This window comes from Quercus suber, unplaced genomic scaffold (assembly GCF_002906115.3).
Source record: "Quercus suber isolate HL8 unplaced genomic scaffold, Cork oak 2.0 scaffold_158, whole genome shotgun sequence".
Lineage (NCBI taxonomy): Eukaryota > Viridiplantae > Streptophyta > Magnoliopsida > Fagales > Fagaceae > Quercus > Quercus suber.
The window spans coordinates 242,347-263,624 of record NW_027069619.1 but is presented as its reverse complement, the minus strand read 5'-3'; the positions used below and the strand labels follow the sequence as shown (position 1 = coordinate 263,624).

General features: G+C 31.3%; 1 protein-coding gene and 1 long non-coding RNA gene across 2 annotated transcripts; both read left to right on the top strand.

Annotated features, from left to right (window-relative positions):
* The first annotated feature begins 4,112 nt into the window (after window positions 1-4,112).
* On the top strand, window positions 4,113-5,072 carry LOC136069246 (uncharacterized). Its single transcript, XR_010630475.1, has 2 exons — window positions 4,113-4,715; window positions 4,875-5,072. It is a non-coding gene; the product is annotated as an uncharacterized LOC136069246 (long non-coding RNA).
* A 6,119-nt stretch (window positions 5,073-11,191) lies between these two features.
* LOC112004833 (uncharacterized) lies at window positions 11,192-18,007 on the top strand. Its single transcript, XM_065777542.1, has 4 exons — window positions 11,192-11,525; window positions 17,203-17,288; window positions 17,741-17,794; window positions 17,924-18,007. Exons 1-4 carry the CDS (start codon window positions 11,192-11,194, stop codon window positions 18,005-18,007), a joined length of 558 nt encoding a protein of 185 aa, XP_065633614.1.
* The last annotated feature ends 3,271 nt before the right edge of the window (window positions 18,008-21,278 follow it).

The following is a 21,278-nucleotide window of genomic DNA, read 5'->3' as shown; positions in this document are numbered from 1 at the left end:
AGTAGAGACTTGAGGTACTAAGTCCTCACGTGGGAGGAGGGAATGAAATGAATGGAAATGAATAAAAATAATAATTTTATAATATTTTTCTCTTCCCTTGTATGAGAGTTTTAATGGAGAAAATTGAAAGTTTATTTCCTTGTTTTGGAGTTTAAGTATGAAGAAATGAAATAAGTAAGAGAGAACACTCATCCTTCTTTATATCTCTTAAAATCTCAAATTTTCATTCTCCTGAAATTGGGAAGAATTGGAAGAAATAGAATTAGATTTAATGAATTTTTTACTAAAACTCCCAAAATATCCTTATATATTCAACCCTTTATTTTAAAATATGGATCTAGTAGTAATATTGTCATAAAATGATTACATTCATTTCCCTGTATGTTATTCCCAAATAAGATTACTTACATTCCATTCTTTTTTATTCTTTTATTTAAAAACATTCAAACAAGATTACTTAATTTCATTCCATTCCATTATTTTCCATTGCTAATATACATCTATTCCCTTATGATCATTCTATTACATTCCCTTATAGACTCCCAAACGAAGCCTAAGAAAAAGTGTGTAATGAGAGAAATAAAATTAATTAAAAATAAAGTAAGAACTGCTACAATAACTTCTAAATTTAAGATGTTATTGTAGTTAGATTGTAAAAATGTTTAAGAATACCCACTCGAGTGTTGGTTGGATTTTGGTATTTGTGGGTGTAAAGTAACATATTTAGAGTTTGAGTCTTAATTCGGTAAGGATGTGATGTAAAACCTATATTTTACATCATCCAATAAGAGATTGACACATCAACTTTTTACTTAAAATTCAATACATCCTACCACATGTACTAACATCTCAATAAATTTACAGTTAAGTTGGATTTTCAAATAGGTATTAGAATTGATTAAGTGATGTTCTGTCTGTTCTTTAATATGTAATATGATGATATGGTTTGTTGGGATTAGAAGGATAAAATTTGGGTTTTACAGCATATCCTTATCGAATTTAATTTCTTAGAGTTTTACCCACCCCAATACTAATGCACCTATACTACTACATATTTAAGTACTAGAGCAAAAGTATATTATTCTAGTGCCAAGGGTACACTTGGTTGGGGTAAAAATAAGGAGGACAAAAAATAAGAGAGAAAAAATGGTTTTTTAGGTTATTTAGTTGGGGTGGGAAATTAGAGAAATCTTGGTGGGGTTTTGCATGGGCTCACCAAAATCTTGCATTCCTAATTTGTGGTGATTTTAGGAGAAAAAAAATGGGAAGGAGATGAGTAGATGAGAACTTACCAAATCTGCCTCCACTGTGTCTATGCGCTTAGTTAACATTTTTTTTTTTTCTTAAAACCAAATGGTGGCTGGCTTTACCTCTAATTGTCATTAAAAAAAACAGTGGCTTTCACATTACAAAGTAAAATAAAAGAAATTATTTCTTATTTTATGTCCTAAGAGCATGAAAATAAGTTTATACAAACTATATTTTTTATCTTCTTATTTTTCTTTTCAATTGAATAAAAGAGTTTTTCATCATTCTACATTTTCACTCTCCAACCAAACAATATGAGAGAAATCTAAAATCTCTTATATCCCTCTACTTTTTTATTCTATCCCAATATTTTATCCTCCAGACCACTTTTCCATCCCTCTAACCAAATGAACCTTAAGAGATCTGCCTTACAATATTATAAGTTCATTAATTTTTTTTATTTTTTTATTTATAAATTATTATATGATTTCATATTCTTCTAGAATTTACTTTTCAATACAATTAAATTGATTAGTTTTTAGATTTCTCTAAAATTATAATTTTTTTAATATATAAATTAGAATAGATAATCTACATGTCTCTATATTTACAGTTGAGGTAAAAAATTTATTATGAGATATGTTGTGTCAAGATTTTTGACTATATAATTTGGATATTAGATAATATACACTAATGACGTGTTTAGTATTTGATATTTTCTAAATTTTATTTCATATAGTATAATTTTTATTTATTTATTGATTATAATTTACATTATTTTTATATTTTTATAATTATAAAATATATTAATTAATTAATTAATGTGTGGTTCAACTAATGAATCATTGGTTGAACCAATAAACCAATGAACCAGTTCTTTAGTCAGGTCAACCTCATATTCGAGTTTGATACAAGGGAGTTAAGGTCCATTTGGATAGAACTTATTTTGCTGAAACTGAAAACTGAAAACACTGTAGCAAAATAATTTTTAAATGTGTGAATAATGTCGTGGGACCTATTTTTAATGAAAAGGTTGTTGAAAAGTGAAGTTTGTAAGTCCCGTGAACAGTGCACGGGGCCCACTGATGTGGCTGAAAATTGGTTGAAAAATCAAATAGTGCGGCTGAAGAAAAAAAATAAAAAGAGCTGAAAATGCAAACGTGGGACATGGACGCGCAAACCAAACAGATACACATATATTTTATTAAGAAGTTTATATTTATAAATCTTTATCTCATTTAATATGATAATTTCTAGTTAAAATTTCAACTAGGTAATATTAATAATAATAGGGAGTTTATGTTCCTACTTCTTTAATAATAACTAGCCTCTGAGCACGCGCTCATGCGCGTGGTCAGAGGCTCTTCTATTTTTTAGGTAAAAATTAATAATTTGCGTTTATTATAATTTGAGATTTCTACTTTTTCATATCACCAAAAAAAAAAATGAATACGTGGGGTGAGTTTTGTAGATGGGAGGAGTTTTAAAACTAAGAAAAGAGTGATCCTATTTTGTAGGGAGTTAGAGAGTAGAAGTAAAAATCTATATCTATATATATAATAATAGGTGAAGCTGAGAGAAAATCCAATTAGATTTCAATTGGATTCTCAATTTTGCACCACTTGTCCTAACCAAAACTCAAAAATAAAATCTAATTAGATTATAAATTTGACTCCAATTTTATGTCATGTATCTTATCTAAATTTTCTAATTTTTGTACTCAAATAAATGATGCATTAACATTTAACACAGAAGCCAAGAAAACCACAATGATAATACTCATTAGCCTAAGCAAGAACATCTCACCTGCATACTTTTATTGGTGATCTCAATAGAATCTAGAGCTTTTCTAATCCCACAACCAGAACTAAAGAGTCCAACAAGAAAGACTATAAAAGTAAAACACCATCTCCTCCTAATTCCATATCGTCATCCCATGTCTCCTCCTCTCTCAACCTCTACCAACTAAATCCACACATTGCCCTCTCCTCCTCCTTACGGATTTCTTAGAGCAAGGCCGGGTTCAAACACAATGTTCAATCACATTCTTCCTTACTTTACACTCTCATACATTAGCGCTTCATTGGCGCCTCCAAGAAGATTCCAAGCTCAATGATCAATTCTTATTTTTTAATAGTTTTTAGTGTGTCTAGATTAAGATTTTGTTAATTTGTTAAAAGTGGACAAAAATATAATCATATATATTATATTAAGTTGAAGTTCAATTTTAGAATTCAAATTGAATCAAATTAATTTCTAATTGGAGTTTAATTTTGTGCTATGTGTCCAATTTGATTTTTAAATGTTAGTGTTAAGTTACCTCCATTCATAATGTTCAATGTGAAAATTAAATCTACTAAGATAACCATCTTATCATCACAATTGTTAATATTTCCGTGCGTAAGCACGAACTATATGCTAGGTTAAATTAACGTAAAAGTAAGAGTTTATTAGAAGCAAAAAGACATTTCAAAGTAGAAGTAAAAATTTATTATTTTTGTTAATTTACTATTTTAACCCCATTTTTAAGTTTTAGGTAGGAGTATTTTTTATAGTAAAAAAAATCATAACTAACTTTCTTTTGCCAATTTACTATTTTAACCACATTTTTAAGTTATTGGTTAATTAATTTCGGGATATTTTTGACTGGGAAAAAAAAAAACAATAACTAACTTTCTGAATCCTCTTAATATATACAAATAATAATAATAATAATATCACAGTCAGTAAAATTTGACAGATAAGTACAAAAACTTTTTTTACTTATTAGAGTATCAGCATCTGGAAGTGGGAATGCCAAATGTAAGGGTTATTTAGCATTAAGAGCCACAAATCACCCAGCATTTGGACTTGTAAACGTTCGGAATTGTAAAATTTTTTACAATTGTGCTACAGTAGCATCTTATTAATAAGATACTACTGTAGCACAATTGTATTTCTAAAAATTATTTTTTAATTGTCTCTCTCATACTTTTATATAAAACTTTGACCAACTTTCTCTCTCCTCTCTCTTTCATTATTTCTTTTCTTTTCTCTCTCTCTCTCTCTCTCTCTCTCTCTCTCTCTCTCTCTCTCTCATTTTGCTCTCCTCACTTCAGACTCAAAACCCCATAGCCACTACACCATGGCCTGACCCACTGTCACCGGCCATGGAGATCAGCGTTGGGCATCAGATGTGGAGATCGCTGTTGGGCATGGGTTTCTGGCGTTTGGGTCGGATTTTGGTGGCGACGGTGGCATGGGTTTGGGTGACGGTGGTGACGGTCAGATTTGGATTTGGGCATGGGTTTCTGGTGTTTGGGTCGGATTTGGGCATAGGTTTTCGGCGTTTGGTTAAGTTTCTGTTGATTTTGGTGATTTTTTGTTGTGATTTGCTTTTTGTAATTTTGCTGGGTATGGGTTTGCTAGAGGTTATGGTGGATTGTCTTCTCCGTAGATTGTGGTGGATCATCTTCTCTGAGTTCAAGGTTGGTTTTTTTTTTTTTTTTTTTTTTTTTTTTTGTGTTGTTGTTGCTGTGATTGGTGCTTAAAGGAATTGGTTTGATTTTTTTTTTTTGGTGGGTTCATGGTGGTGGAGTTGGGGGTTGCCGTGGTTTGGTTTGATTTTGATTTTGATTTTGATTTAGTGGGTTGCCGTGGTTGCCGGAGTTTGTGGCTGAGGTTTCAAGAGAACAACAGTTTGGGTATGTTCTAGACTTCTAGTAGCAGGTGGTTGTGATTTGGGTCTTGGGTTTTGGGTTTTTGTTTTTATTTGGGTTTGGAATATATTATTTTATTGTGTGAAAATATTATTTTAATGAGTAGAATAGGAAAATAAAAGTTGAGATGTTAGGAGTATTATAAAATTATATTGTATAATTAATAAAGTGACTTTTTAAAATAATAAAATAGAATGAGATAAAAATTCCGATGTTCTTAAAAATTAAAAAGTTCCATAAAAAAAAAAAAAAGAATTCTCAATTTTATAACAATTCACGTGGGTGTGTTAGGAGGGCACACTGCCCCAAGTTACAAACAAAAAACAGACCTCCTTTACTTTAGTTTTTTACTATTAAAAGTCACAACAAAACAAATAACTAAAGTCTTTTAGAAATAAAAACTTAAAAAACTTATATAGAGGCAGACGGATGGAGGAATGGGCGTGAAGAAGAAGAATGGCTGGTCACTTTTGGAACAGTGCTGGCGACGGTGGTATTATAGGTTACATGGTATTTTTTTTTACCGTTAATCACTTAACTTTCATTTTTCTTGTTTTTCTTTTACTGGCCGCTATCCGATTTTTTTCCCGGACCTTTGATAACGATGAATGGGAGTACAACATACCAAAAAACTCAGCAAAGATCAATTTAGGTTGTAAAATTTCAGGAAAATTACATATATATAAAATTTCTAAATTTGTCAGCCAGATTTTATATATAAATTAGGAAAGGATAAGTCGTGGTAAATTCCTTCATCTCACGTTGAATTCTCTTTTAAATTTGGCTGTTTTTTTGGAGGGTTCCGGACACTTGGCTTCCCCTTTCACTTTCTTCCATACTTGTGAAAAAGGGACATTTGAAAAGTGAACTTTCTCAAAAAATAAAAATAAAAATAAAAATAAAAGAAAGAAGAAAAAAGATTAGGACATTTTGCTTGTGCTAGTATCTTGATATCTGACCGATACACTAAATATACATACATATATATATATATATATATATCTTTCTTTCTATTTTCGGAGCACAGATTGACTGAATCTTTAATTTCGCTTTACAAAAATACAAGTAAATATCGACAAAAAAACCTCCGTAGCTAATAAGTGATCAATCACAATCGATGCTAACTTTATTACAACTTGTGCGGGCACAAATCATGTCTGCAGTCAATATTAATGACACTGTCGAAACAGACAGATATTTAAATAATAATACTTGCACAGTAAGTTGCACTGTTTCAATCTTCGCAATTTTTGCTCTTGAGAAAATAGGTGATTTGATGTTTCCTGCTTCTGTCTTTGTCTTGGGTGTCAGGCTAGGCTGTGTAGGCCTGAATTGTCTCAGGACCCTTACTTACTCTTTTCTTTCATTGTTTAATATAAATTCTAACTTAACAATAAAAAAAAAGGGTTTGGTTAATGCGTGGGGCACACATTAACTTTTTTTATTTTTAGAAATATTTTTTTTAAAATTGAAAAAATTGTTATTATTTTTTTAATTTTTGAATTTTTTTTTTTTAAAAATAAAAATTAATATATATTTTTAAGAAAATTTTGTCTAAAAATAAAAATTAATGTATATTCTAAGAGCAGAAATTCTAATAAAAAAACCCAAGTTTCTCAAAATAAAAATCTTCACCGCAAGAATTGGACCGTACGTACGCGGTCTAGAAGTTGCACCAAAAGTCCAAAACCTTTTAATTCTCATTGGCAACGATTAGCTGTATATAGCACTTTAGTCTTTAGCGGACCACTAAAATTATTGTTCCATTGAACCAAAATAATATGAACAAACTTACATGTGTTCAAAATTGTAGATCACGGAGTCCGTTTAGATAGCATTTATTATTGTTGAAAGTTGATAAAAACTGATTGTTACTGAAAACACTGTAGCAAAATAATTTTTAAATGTGTGAATAGTATTGTAGGACCCACTTTTAATATTAAATATTGCGTGAACAGTGCATGAACACGCATAGTAAAATTTGTCCCCCAAAGTCAAAAAAAGCCGGCCAAAAAAAAAAAAGGGGGTGTGTTGTTGGGGTGGGGTTGGGGTGGTGGGAACCTATAGAAACTGAGAATGCCTTTCAAACTAGTGGTGTTTATCTGGAGAACTTGCAGCTATGCATTTCATAGGAATATACTCTCTTAAGGTCTGCGTAATGAAAAGGAGACAGCAGACCATTTGTTTCAGCATTGTAATGTGGCTAGAGCACGGTTTGATTGTAACATTGAGGACTGAGTATATCATACTAGGATCTATCAAAAGTTATTATTATTATTATTATTTTTGGCTAGGAACTTAGAGCATCCACATTAGTAGATGCAAAATTTTTGTAAAATTACACATCTAAAACTTACTTTTTCTATTTTACACTCTCACTTTTACAAAATACTCACATCAGTTTGTCTATTATACATATTTATTCAAATAAAATATTCAATTCACACCCACTGTCAACCCACCCAGCCACCATCATCAACCCACCTAGCCACCATCTTCAACCCACAAATCTTCAGCTAATTCATTCCTATCAAACACATAAATAGTTAACAAAATTTAAAATAATAATAATAATAATAATTCTAAGCAAAATTATGAGCAGCCAAACAAAAACTCAGATGATTTTCTGAGCAGCCAAACAAAAACCCAGGTGCGTTGGTGTTGCTCTGTTCCTCAAAGGTTCCAGGCTTCAAATGCCTGGACGGATAGAGTTTTTCCAGGTGGGTTTCTTGTCGAGCCAGACGAAATCGCGTGTTGCGTTTGGGTCCCACCAGAGCTTGCTGTATCGGCTACGCTTGTTCCATGTTTGAACCGTGCCAGCGAGGCCGAGGAGGAAGGAGGCGCAGGGGATGAGGGTCCATGAGGGCGATGGTGAAGGATGTTGCTCCGGCGCAGGGGTCAAGAGTTTTTGAGCAATCTGGAAGAGGATCTGAGTTTTTGAGCGGTGTAGGGGAAGGATGCTGCTTCGGCGACATCATTTTGGCTAGCAGGAATATTAGATTGAAGAAAAGGATTTGAGAGCAATAGAGACAGGGAGAGGGACTGAGATAGAACGAGAGAGAGGCGAGGGTGAGGCAAAGGAGAGAGAAAAAATTAATAAAATAATTATAGACGAGTTACAGTAACCGTGTATATTTACATGGTTACTGTAGCTCGTGGAAATGTTTACACAATTTTACATATTTTTACATCCACTGATGTTGGTGTTTTTTTGCTCAAAATGTGAAATTTGTACTTTTTTCTAAAATAGAAGACTATACATGAACTAATGAGAATGCTCTTACATGGACACTTTAAAACCCCTAGTGTGTCCATATTGAATACACCAATGACATTTTTGCATTTCTGTCTTCATTATGTTGGACATAAAAAATCTATTGAAAATTTTATCTTTGACTTTAGATATGATTAAAGGCCCATTAATTAAGCACAACTTTTTATAAGGCTGTAGAGGCAGAAACTCAAAGGGGATTTAGAGAGAAAACCCTAGCCTCTACTTGTTGAGCCTATGAGTTCCCAAAGAGAATAAGGAGATTAATTTTGTGACTTTTGTACATCAAGGATTTTGAAACAAGTATCGTCTCTGGCACCATATTGAAGATCATTGAGGTGTTCCAAGTGAAGTTGCTGCAAAGTTAACCTACAACAATTAAGTACTGTTGTGGTGCTAGACACAAATTGAATTTTCGTGCTTCAAAGAGATCCACGGAGTAGAAGAGTCCAACTGGGTTGGAGCTACACTTGGGTAGTGTCAGTAAGTTTTAGTATAGGTAGCAACTTTGGGGTCATGTATATTCCTTATTGTTGTAAATTCCATTATATTATAGTGGATTTTCAAGTTGGTGGTGACCTTCAAACCACCTGTTGGTTTTTTCTAGCAAGGGTTTTCCATCATGACTTGATTGCTTGTTTTCAAATTTATTTATCATTGCATTTAATTTTGGTGATATGGATGTACCCATCACATGTAAAATTGGATCATTGCATAATTTGAATAATTAATTAACTTGAGTAATTGATTAAAATAATTTGGGGTCTAAATTTCCCAACACATTATTTTGGGCTAAAGACCCAAAAGAAATCCCAACAAGCCCAAAGTTAAGCCCAACTTGTAGCCTAGATCCGCCCAACTAACAACCCAAACCACCTCGGTTTGACCTGACTATTCGGTTGATAGTGGGTCCATGACCCATTCATTTGATTTAATTGGGTCGAGTGTCAAATCAACTCCAAACCTGATTTGATCTGGCTTATGGACAATCCTATTCTCTATTAGGTTGCGCTTTCAAATATATATTTTTGGCTTAGTTCTTGGTTTCATAAATTGATAGACTACCACTTGACGTTGATCGGTGATATTCATGGACGGAACTTGAACTTTATAAATTTAGCTTAAGGGGGCCAACCGCCAAGGCATGAACCAAAGAATTTTAGAATCCAAGAATGAAAAATATGCTAAAATTAAAAACTAAATATACTATGAAAAATAAAACTAGCATCCATTCTTAATACATTTTAGAGGTCAAAATTTGGATATAAACTTGGTTGTACCCTTAGGTTACAAGTTTACTCAATATATATATATATATTTTTTTATTGGATGTGAATTTTAACAAATTCACCATTAGATCACATTTCTTCTTAAATCCTCCATACTTGCAAAATTTTCAGAATATAAAATATCAATAGTTATGTCAACAATTAATTGTTTAAATTTCAAATTTTTGTAGTTTAAAATTAAACATAAAAAATAAGTTTATGAATCATATGGCAAATAATATCTAATTGATACAAAATTTGATATGTTTGTTAAGAGCGTAAAGAGTATGAAATTCAATGGTTAGATTTTCAAAATATATAATAATGTTAAGTTTTTAAAAAAGGAATTTGTAGTCTTATGCTACAACCAAGTTTATAACCAAATTTTGTTCCATTTTAATCAATTGTTTATTAAAACAGAATTTAACATTATTTTGAATCCTGAAAATAATCTATGACTGATTTTGTATTAAATTTGCAGAAATTTTCTTTTCAATGTACAAAGCCAAATATTCTTTTAGAATACCATATTCATTTTTATTGTGAAGCCTAATTTTAACAATTTACATTATTGAAAATGCCAATGTTGTAATTGCAGTAAAAATAGAATAGTAAATACAAACAACAATCACTCTATATACGATATTGGCAGGTTGTTGATATCAATTCCTGTCAAGAATTAGACGCAATTAAGAAATAAATGATGATGAATGAAAAAAAAATGCATGTTTTGGAAAATGTGTACACACAAACTGGTAAAAAAATAATTTAATATATGTAGAAACAAAAAGAGTAATCATACTTAAAGAATAATCTTTGTCTCTTAAATATTTTGTTGATTTAGAAAAGATTTTCTCTCTAAAGGATTTTGCTAACACAAAAAGACAGAAAAAAAAAACCTTAAAAATCAAAATTTAAAAAATGTCGTCATTTGTTGAATAACTAGAAGTAAATAATAATAATAATAACAATAATAATAATAATAAGTTTTACAACTATTCTAACAAAAGAGTAACGCAAGAGATACAAATTATTTTCTAAAAGAATTTACAAATTACTGATGTGGTGAGTGATTATTAATAAATGAAAAAGTGATATTAATAGTCTAGATGAAAAGCAGTAAGAAGTTGACCACAATATCATTTTGTAAAAATGTTGTAAAATAGTTTATGTATGTAGTATTACTCTTCTAACACTACTTTCTTCCTGACTGTGATGAGATTCTGATATTATTAAACAATTAAGTAGATTGGTTTGATTGGTGAGTAGAAGCCTTGGCTTCACAACCCCCACGTAACTCAGATTAATTAGCTAACCAAACAGACAGCAAAAAGAGTTAGTATTCTGTCAAAAAAACGAAAGGTTTGGTGTCCAAAACCAAACCAAACCAAACCTTTGTGAATTACTAGCATTAATTAAACTCAAAAGTACTAAACCACAACAATAGTCAACATTTTTCATTGATTTTCCATGCAAGATGGGCAAGGAGATGGCCTAACAACAGGAAAGCTTGTAAGGGCAAAGTATGCCAAAATAGTGAAAATACCAATCACCAACTTTGCATCATACACAAGTACACAACCCTTTAGACATATTCCATCTTGCTATATAAACCCCGAGCATGGTCATTGTTTCTATCATCAAAATCAAAGAGAATTCCTTGCTTTCCCAATTTCAAAACCTTGTAAAACATTTATTTTTCTATCATGGCATCTAACAAGTTTTTCATCTTGGCTTTCTTTGTGGTTTTCAACGTATTATCAAGCAGCAATCTCAGCTTAGCAGCTCGCAATCTCTTACAAACCACTACACCCTCTATACCAACCGTGCCAGTGGTGCCTACTTTGCCTAAACCAACACCATTGCCACCTTTGCCTACACTACCATTGCCAACCACTATTCCATCACTGCCCAACTTGCCCACCATCCCATCAATCCCACAGTTTAACTTTCCTCAAATTCCAAACATTCCCTCACTCCCAACTATTCCGACTACAATTCCTTCCATCCCATTCTTCTCACCACCACCATCTGCTACCAGTACTACTAAGCCTTGAATTATGTTTTATCTCATGCCAACCAGTATACAGAACAGACACACATTCAATGGAAATTACTTTAAATTATTGTTATTTATTGCTTTAAAAGTTGTGTGAGCTGTGTCAGTTCTTGTATTGCTAGATTTCATTGTATGGAAATTACTTGGTGTTTTTATAGATATATTTCTATGTAATTTTACTTTCATTTACTCTGTCTCTCTTACTTATTATTTTTTTTCCTTTTTCCTTGGGCCATTTACGTTGAAGCGCTCATCTAAGTTTTAAGAAATACATTTTTGTACCTAAAGACTTCAACATTTTTGTACCTAAAATTACAGTAAAAATAATGGAATTGCTATTCTACAATACTAAAAGAAATCAAAACGACTATTGGCAATGGCACATACCTAATAACAAACACTACTAAATTATTGAAGTCACGTGATGATTTTGATATAAGTCATATAATTAGAAGAGCACGTTTTGATAATAATTTATATAGTCACATGATGCATTGAAAGAAAAAAGAGAGTCAAGAATTTCAATTTGGAGGGCTGACTTAAGATGTTGATCATACACCAATTAAAAAAAACACATACATACAGTAACAATTATTTTAACGATAATTTGTCATCTTTATAAAGGTTCATGAATAAAAATGTATAATATTTAATTTGCTATAGATATGTAAAAAAAATCACAATTATTTTGTTGTCTTTTTATTATTTATTATTTTAATCTTTCTTTTTTTTCAAATTCTATCATTGTAAAATTAAATTAAACTCCTATGTTTTGCTATTTCTTTAAGTATTATAATGAATTTGATATCTTGAGTTTTAGAATCAAACATTTAAAAACATTTGAAAAAGCGTACCAAAGAAAAATATATTTACAATTCCATATATTATACAATTGTGTAAATCCAACTTATTACTTATAACTCATAGCAATGATAGAAACTTCTATTGGATCCAATCAAGTCCTCAGTTACCAATGATTAGAAGTTAAAACGAATAAAAGAAATTTTTTTATATATTAAAAAATCGCTCATTAGATTTAATCAAGAATAACTAATTCACTAGACAAGATAGGAAAAAGCTAAAAAGGAGAAATACTATTCTAGCATTATTCTTATTATTTTTTTTTCTGAAAACTATATTTAATGAATAATAAACTTTTTTTTTTTTTGAGGGAGCCATTTGACAATATACCTTTGATATCATTTTTTATTATTATTATCTACTAATAACAATTTACCACCTTGATAGGTATGAATTATTTGTAAGATGTATTAATTTTTTGGAACCATTGGGCTAATCAATTGTTTTGTCTTCGTGCTTGTCACCTTGGTACTAAATTGACTTCAATAAAAGTCTAGGGGGATATAAGGGTCACTATATCAAAGTTCAAGGGGTGTTGGATTTTTCCCTTGAACCATACATCATGACTATTAGATAAGTCATGTTACTCTAAGCACACATGAATAAACATTTGACTAGCTTCATAAGAGAATGAAGGAATTTTCCTCCAAACAAGTTTGAAGAACAATTACCTTCTTTATAAAAAGAAAAGCGTATGTGATCAAATAAGTTAGGTCCACCAAATTTGGCTTCGATCCAGTTGGGTATGGGCTAAATGAAGTTCGGGTTGGAAACTTATCAAATTAAAACAAGTTGTAAAAGTAAAATAAGTTAGGTCCACCAAATTTGGCTTCGATCCAATTGGGTATGGGCTAAATGAAGTTCGGGTTGGGTATGGGCTAAATGAAGTTCGGGTTGGAAACTTATCAAATTAAAACAAGTTGTAAAGTCAAATAAGTTAGGTCACACAATTTGGCTTCGATCAATTGGGTATGGCTAAATGAAGTTCGGGTTGGAACTTATCAAATTAAAACAAGTTGTAAAAGTTATGACACTTTACATTTACGCAATCACTGCACACTTTTGGTACGATAGTCATTTCATAAGTATAAGTATTTGTAGGGTGTGAGGGGTAAAGGTCGAGTTCAAGTCTCCAGGAGGAGTTTTCACATATATATACACTTAGATTAGACTAGAGTAGATTTCTATTTTGTAAAAAAAAAAAAAAACACATTTACGCAGATTTTGATGGGTCAAATCAACCAAAATGACCCCAAAAAATTTTTCACATACAAAAAAAAAATAATAAGTAAAAAATTAAACGCAATTTTTTTTTTTGTCTCTCTTTTAATACAAAAAAGAGAACAAAGAAAAAAAAAGAGTTTGGCAATAAATTCTTAACTTTTCAATCCAAAGATTTCCAATTTAATAATTTCATAAAATAATGAACAAAATCATATTCCATTACCAAATATAAACCTCAGGTGCACCTATTGTAATATGTGAAATATGGTTAACAGAGTAGTAACAAGCATTTTAAATTTTATCCAGAAATACATAAATTAATTAAAAATTTACAAGTGAATGAGAAATATATATAGATAATGAAAAATAAATACCTACAATGTATATATATAAATGATGAGATGGCATATTGGGAGTGCGTTTTGTTACCCCAAGCTTTTTTTGGTTGTGGATTGAACTATGCATGTGAGACACTTCCAAAATGGTTTAGTTAAAATGGTTTTTTTTTTATTTTTATTTTTATTTAAGTCTTGTATTTTTTTTTAATCTTTTCCCTTTTTATTTTCCCGTAGATTTTCTTATTAATAATTTAATACGGAGGTGGCTGTGGTCTATTAGAGTTTAAATTAGGAGTATTAGAGTTTAACTGAAATTGTATATTATGTTATAAATTATAATACCAAAAAGTCGATCAACACAAACAAATAATAGAAACTAGAAAAGCAAAACACACTACGTTCTCGACCATTGAAAAAATTAGGTTCTTCCATTGTTCACTTCAAACTGGAAATTTGAAATTAAATTCCAAGGTCGGTTAAGTATTAAATAAATTTGTTCTTCTTTTTTAATTTTTTTTCCTCTCTATTATGACTCAAAGCAAAAGTCTGTCGCTTTTTGTAGCAGTTCCGTCGTTTTCTGTGACAACAGTTTGGAGAAGCGGACCGGAGAAAGCAATGGTAATATTCTCTATTATCATATTTTCTTTTGAATCTGCTTCTGATTCTGATACCTTTGTATTGTTAAAAGATTTGCTGCTTATGCATGATGTGATTTATGTAATTTCAGTTAAAACTTTTTTTTAATCACCCAAAAATAATGATAACTATTACACCTCACATGGGATGGTAATTACAAATCGGATAAATCTTTATTTATTTATTTTTTGGGCTTTGTGCATGTGATGAGGTTTTCTTTTTTCTTTTCTTTTTTTTTTTTTGGTATGGTGTCATAAATTATTATTATTTTTTTGGATGAGTTTTTTTGAAGATATGAAATAGTATGCTTCAAAAAAAAAAAAAAAGATATGAATTAGTAGGAGAATGTCTTATTTTGTAGGCATTTTAAGTGGAGTTAGAAATATATTTATACTGGGTTGTTCTCGATTTTTTTCCCTGTTAAACCTAGATTTAGGTGGATTTTTGAATCACATAAAAATCCAATCCAAAAAGAGAAATCCTCTTATAGATATAAAAGATAGTGTATGATGCATTTTTGTAATTAAAAAATTGATATAGCTTGAATAAGTTGTAAAGATAACTTAAGCTAAAGTTACTCGATATTTGGGGAGAGAAGATATGAATCTTGATTATCTTTGTTGAAAACATCACAATCAAATAGTGCCAGAAGAGCTATAAGGCTCTTAGCAAACTTAGGATAAATAGGATAAAGTTATGAAGGGTACTTCTTTCTCTCTTTCGTTTATTTTTGGACAAAATTGGCTTCTGCCATTTTCTCCCAAACTAAGCAACGTTTTATCCCCTTTCTCAAACTAATTAGGGGAATACCCCTCTTTTGAAACTCGATTTAAGATAAATCAAGTTAAGCCCTATAGCGGTGTTTTTAAGAGTTTATAATGACGTTTTAAGGACCTATAGTAGCGTTTTATAACTCGACCTTTATGAAATTGAGTTATAGGTGTAAAATAAATAAAAAAATAAAAAATTGCCTATAACTCAATTTTATGGAGGCCGAGTTACAAAACACCATTATAAGTTCTTAAAACGTCGTTACAGGCTTCTTAAAAACGCCACTATAGGGCTCTAGAAAATAGGAGTATTTTCCTAATTAGTTTAGAAAATAGAGCAAAACGTTGCTTAGTTTGGGAGAAAAGGGTAGAAGCCAATTTTGTCCTTTACTTTTTATAGTTTGAGAAAACTTGATTAAGTTATTATACTTCTACATGTACGAAATCTTCTTATACATTGCATGAATTTACGACTAGTTTGAATTTAATTCATAAGGAAACTAATATATATGTATTGTATTTAAGTTTTACAAAATTTTTAAACAATTAATAATTTTTATTATTTTGAAAAATTACCTAAACATCAACAATTTCGTTGAGGTTACGGAGAAATTGCCATTGAATTTCATGGTAGGTTTCCCATTTTTTTTCTTATGAAAATAGTCAAAATATATAGGCTACGTTTGTTGAGGTCAGCGGAGATTTCCATTTTATATGTTGGTTGTCTTTGTGAATCACACGTGCCAAATAAATAAATGAAACTTATAGTACTAGTTGGAAAGGATAAGGACGACTACTTTTCTACATATCAATTTAATATTAATTTTCTTGCACTAACTTAACAAACTCTATTTGTTATCTTACATAACTTCTTGCATATGTGTGTGTGTATATATATATATATTTCTTTGGCAAATATATCTTTATATATTAAATTTGAGTAAAATCAGAAATTCAATCCTTATTATTATTATTATTTTTAGAAAGAATCCTTGTTCTTATTAGAAAATAAATGTTCAAAATATAAATCACTTGGAGAAATTTAAATATCTTCAGGTTTTGTAGAATCATTAGAAAGAAGGATTAGTAATAACAAAAAAGTCATTAAACCAAGATGTTCATTAATGTTCTCTTGTTGTGCTAAAAAATCAATTAAGTTCATTCATAATTAAAGAAAATCCTCAAAGCTTAAGAAAAAAAAATCTTTTTTTAATATTCACTTGTAAAGATGAATTGAGTCTTAATAACATTTTTTTTTAAAAGATCCAAAATAATTTTTGAAGTCATAACTTTGTGCTTTGAGGCAATTAAAAAAAAAAAAAAGCTAAAATGCAAAAATTTTTTTTTTTTTTTTTTTTGGGCTGTGTGTGGGGTTTGGAAAGTTATTTTGGCTTGGTTGTAATAGTGTTGTGAATTTTTTTAGGTTTGGATGTATGAATACTTTGGGGTTAGTTCTCAAGTTTGGGAGGAGGTTGATGGTATTTATCCTAAATTTCTACGTTGGTTGCCCAAATACCGTTTGTCAATGCCCTCCAGGTGTTCTTTGGAGGTTTGGCGTATGTTGATCGACAATTTGGCTATTGCTGATGTGAGTTTTTCTCTTTTGAATTTTACGTTTAAGGGTTTTTTGTAGTTTGGTTGTGGTTTGGCCTTCTTTTCACTCTAGGTTCTTTGTGATTTTCAGATGTGTTAGTATGCTAAGTGTTAATGGGCTCTAGAATTGAATGGTTGCCTAGTGTTGTTTGAGTATGGCCATGGGAGGTACTGGTATCTTGGCAATCAGGTGTTGCCTTAAGTTCAACATATGTATCCTCTTACAACAATTTCAGTTCCTCTTTGTCCCTCCATCCGGTTCGCTGACCTTCTGGCTAATGAAAAGATTGCTTGTGCTCGAATTGGCCATGTTATTTCAGGGGTACCAGGAAGTTATTCTGAATTTATTCAAACTCAATTATAGGGTAGTCTAGCTGGCATTTCTGTGGCATCGATATTTCTCTTTCTTTTGAAGTTAAGTTGCATTTCACCTTGTATGCTCCTTTCTCATATTTCCTCCTTATGACAATCTTTGCATGTTGCATTCTCAGGCTTCATCTTCTGAAGAATAGGATGAGGAAGAAGAGAATCCCTCTCCTAGTCATGCTAGCAGCTCTTCTAGTTCTTTCATGGAGACCTATCCTTACTTTCTTGCATGGCAATATGAAGTGATGAATCTTGATGGGTTGTACAGCTCCGTGCCTTTAGATAGGCCAGAGTACACTTGAAACGTCCCTTGGCCCGATGCGGTGTGTTCTTGAATCTTCCAGTTTCTTAACTTTATGTCTTCTTGGCTTATTGAATTGCTCATGATCTGGTAGATTTGTGCTTTAGGTCGATGTTGATCTTGTAGAAGAAAGCATGCAGATGATTGGAAGCTTGCAATTGGTAGCAAGAAGTCAATCTTCTTGATATGCGATCAATGAAATGAGCTGGGTAGAAGATGATGCTTTCTGAGTGTCCTTGCTTGGACTTTTTCGATAATTGATCTAACACTTGACTTTGTTGACTTTTCAGGTAAGTCGAATGGCAATGGCTGATTCCACCAGAAGATCTAGGATCAGAAATCTTGAACTTGAGAACCGGCAGCAAGAATCTTGATTCCATGCAAGTCAAGAAGGGAACATTGAAGGCGGCTCCTCTAGAGGTGGGTCGAGGAGATCTTCGCGTAGGTGGACCCAAAGTCCCAATGATGTCTGATTTGTGTTTTTAACTTTTCCTGCAAAAATGAGAAGAAATGTTTCTTCGACAAATTTGTATTAATTTTAGCCTATAGCTCTTTGTCCTTTGAATTGCTTTTGATCATGTGGAAACTTTAAATGAGATAAGTTTAGAATTCACCTGATGAGGTCTTGTAGTAACAATATAAACTTATCTTGATCAGTTTTGACAGAATTTGCACTTATTTGAATGAGGCGGAGCTGAATGCCCCTAGTTTGGGAATGAATGCATGATTCTTTGGAAATCTTGAAATTTTGGTTTTTTTTTTTTTTTCTTTAGAAAAAAAAAAAATGATGATGGTGGTCCCCCTCCCTTTTGTTTTTCTTTTTTTTGAAAATGAAGGAGACATGGTCAAATGCCCCTAGTTTGGATGTGTTCATGATCTTGAAAAATCTCAATTTGATATGAAAATAATGATGTAGGTGGTGATTTTTTTTTTTTTTTTTTAAATGAGTTAGGCATGTCTGAATGTCCCAGTTTAACCAAAAAAATCTTTTCAAGTGTTTAACAAGGTCAAAAATGGACCTAAAAAGTGCTTGGAAACGCAAAATTGTGCAAATGAGCATTAGTAGGGATAAGTGTTGTTCGGCATTTGAGAAGTGCTGTTCGGCACTTTTAGAGTGCCGAATGGCACTTTGTCACGCCACTAGGCTTAGGCCGTGGTGGGCTGACTTCTCACGCTTTTTAGACGCATGTTTTGCGTTTTCAAGTTTTTTGAAAAATATTTTCTTCGTTTGTGACCATGCAACGCTTTCCTACTCAGCTACAAACTCTTTGAATCTTATCTAAACTTGATTAAGAATTGATGTAGCTTACTATAGTGATCTCACCTGAATGAGGCATAGCCGAATGCCCTTAGTTCAACAATTAATGTGAATTTTGAAAAAAATCTTATTGTGTAGGGACCTTAATAAAGCAAAATTTGAGTAAAACAAGATCAAAATCACAAAATTGGGCAATGCAAGGACTACTAGGATGACGAGCCAATGGACTCTGTTGGAGTGCCGATTGGCACATCTCAACTAAAGATTGATGGTGATTGTTGAGTAGATGAAAGATCCATGTCCACCTCCTGCAAAAGATTCTTTCCATGAGCTTGTTAGCAATCAGTTATTATAAAAATGTTTTGGGCTAATGACCTTAGTTTAGACATGCTTGTATAGAAAATTGTTGATAGATGCTCAATCTAAATTCACACAAAGAAATGTCTTGATTTTGAGTTTTTGAATTTTTTTTTTTTTGAGTGATTATGACCGAGCCTTTTGAAAAGGCTACCTACATACCTCTCTCATAAAGGATTAGGTCCAAACGTAGTTCGAAAACAAAGTTTTGAAAAAAATGAAATTTTGAAAAATCTTTTTTGAAATGAAGTTTCTTTTTGGGTGATTGTAACCGAGCCTTTGAAAGGTTGCCTACGTACCTCTTTCATAGAGGATTAGGTCCAGATAGAGTTCGAAAAAAAAGTTTTTCAAAAAAATGAAGCTTTGAAATTTCTTTTGAAAAATGAATTTTTGAAATGAGTCTCTTTTTTTCCTTTTTTTTTTTTTTTTGAAAAAAACAATTTAATTAGAATGATATTTTTTTGAAATTTTATCTTTTTCAAATGAATAAAAGGTGATCCTTTGAACAACCTCTTTGACCAATCATAATGCTCAATTGTTAACTCGATCTCATTGGCTAGAAAGGATTTGAAATCATTAAAAAATGTAATCAAATTTGCTTCTTCATTCTGAAATTTTTTTTAGATTAAGTCTTCAAAGACAATCAAAGGAATGAAATGCTTGGGAATCACACATATTGGGAGTAAGTAAGAAAGAGAAAAAAAAAAAAATCCAAAGTTTGAAGACTTGAAAATTTTTGAGAATTTGGAAATTTGTCTTCTTGAGAGTTATTTTCTATTGGGAGCAAACAAAGTGAGTGTTTGGACCTTAGAAAGAAATTTTTGGTCACTTGAGAATTTGTGAAATTTGTCTTTTAAAGATATCAACCAGTGGGGCTTGATAATCTTGAGCAATTTTCTTTCTTAATCCAAGAGAAAATATTATCAGAGCTAAATGTGTGCTTTCAATCAACAAGTCTTCAAGAAGGGCTTTATTCAAAGGTTGTAATGTAGGTCGGGGTTAGGTTATTGAAAGGAAGAATAAAAAAGGCTCAAAACCCTTATGATATTTCCCAAGTATGCAATACTTTAAATTCAAGCATTGGAAGATTTTTCCACATCTTCCATCATTGACTCTTGTGCTAAAATCCTTGTCATGTTCATCATCTTCTCATTAGTCTTCATTGATTCCTTTCATTTGATCTTGATTTTTATAGCTTGACAATTCCCTCTTTTTGGTTTTCTTAGCATCTTATCTTGTGGTTAGATCACTCACTCTCACTTTTGTTTTTCTCATTTTTTGAAAGATTTTTTTTTTTTGCTCTAATTTTGTCCTAGACTGCCCTTTTGAGTTTTTAACCTAGCGAGCTCTTTGTTTTTATTCTTTTTTTTTGAATTTTTTTTTGAAATTTTATTGGCTTTCACTCAACTGCATTTTTTTTTTCAATTTGACAGACTACATCTTTCTTGGATGATTTTGCATTTCTCGTTCCATTTTTCTTGACTTGACTGAACAAATTTTTTTTTTTTTTAAATGAAATGTATCTTACCTTTTCTTTTCCTCATCTTCCTCAATTTGATTGAATTTTTCTTTTGATGAATTTTCATTTTGCTTATCCCTCTCAACTTGAATGATCTTTCATGGAATATCATATCTCTCATGTCTTTTGATGAATTAGTATTCTTTCACCACTTGATGAAAATTCTTGCATTCACTTCTCTCTCTTTTTTTTGGTTGAAGTCTTTTCTAGGTTGATGGCCTTCTCCTTTTTCTCATAGTTTGATGCTTTCTCAAAATATTATCTTTGCTTGATGGATTTCCTTTCTACCTAACTTTGATGAACTCTCTTTTCTGAACTTGATGAATCTTCCTCTTTTGAACTTGTCATATTGTCTTCATTAAGGACCTTACCAAGTGGTGCCGGATCCATAAGGTCAACATTTCCTCATCTTGAGATTTAAGCATGCATACTTAATTTCCCCACCCAAGATTTAAGTTTTTAGTGGGTTCATTGAAAAACAGTCTAACTAATTAAAGGCTCAAGTTAGCTA

Bases quoted from the DNA above. Each gene is read 5' to 3' on its own strand.
- LOC112004833 (XM_065777542.1), top strand. From the start codon at position 11,192: ATGGCATCTAACAAGTTTTTCATCTTGGCTTTCTTTGTGGTTTTCAAC. The intron at 17,289-17,740 runs GTACCAGGAAGT...TTTGTGCTTTAG, and splicing joins TTGGCCATGTTATTTCAGGG to GTCGATGTTGATCTTGTAGA. The intron at 17,795-17,923 runs GTAGCAAGAAGT...TTGACTTTTCAG, and splicing joins TGATTGGAAGCTTGCAATTG to GTAAGTCGAATGGCAATGGC.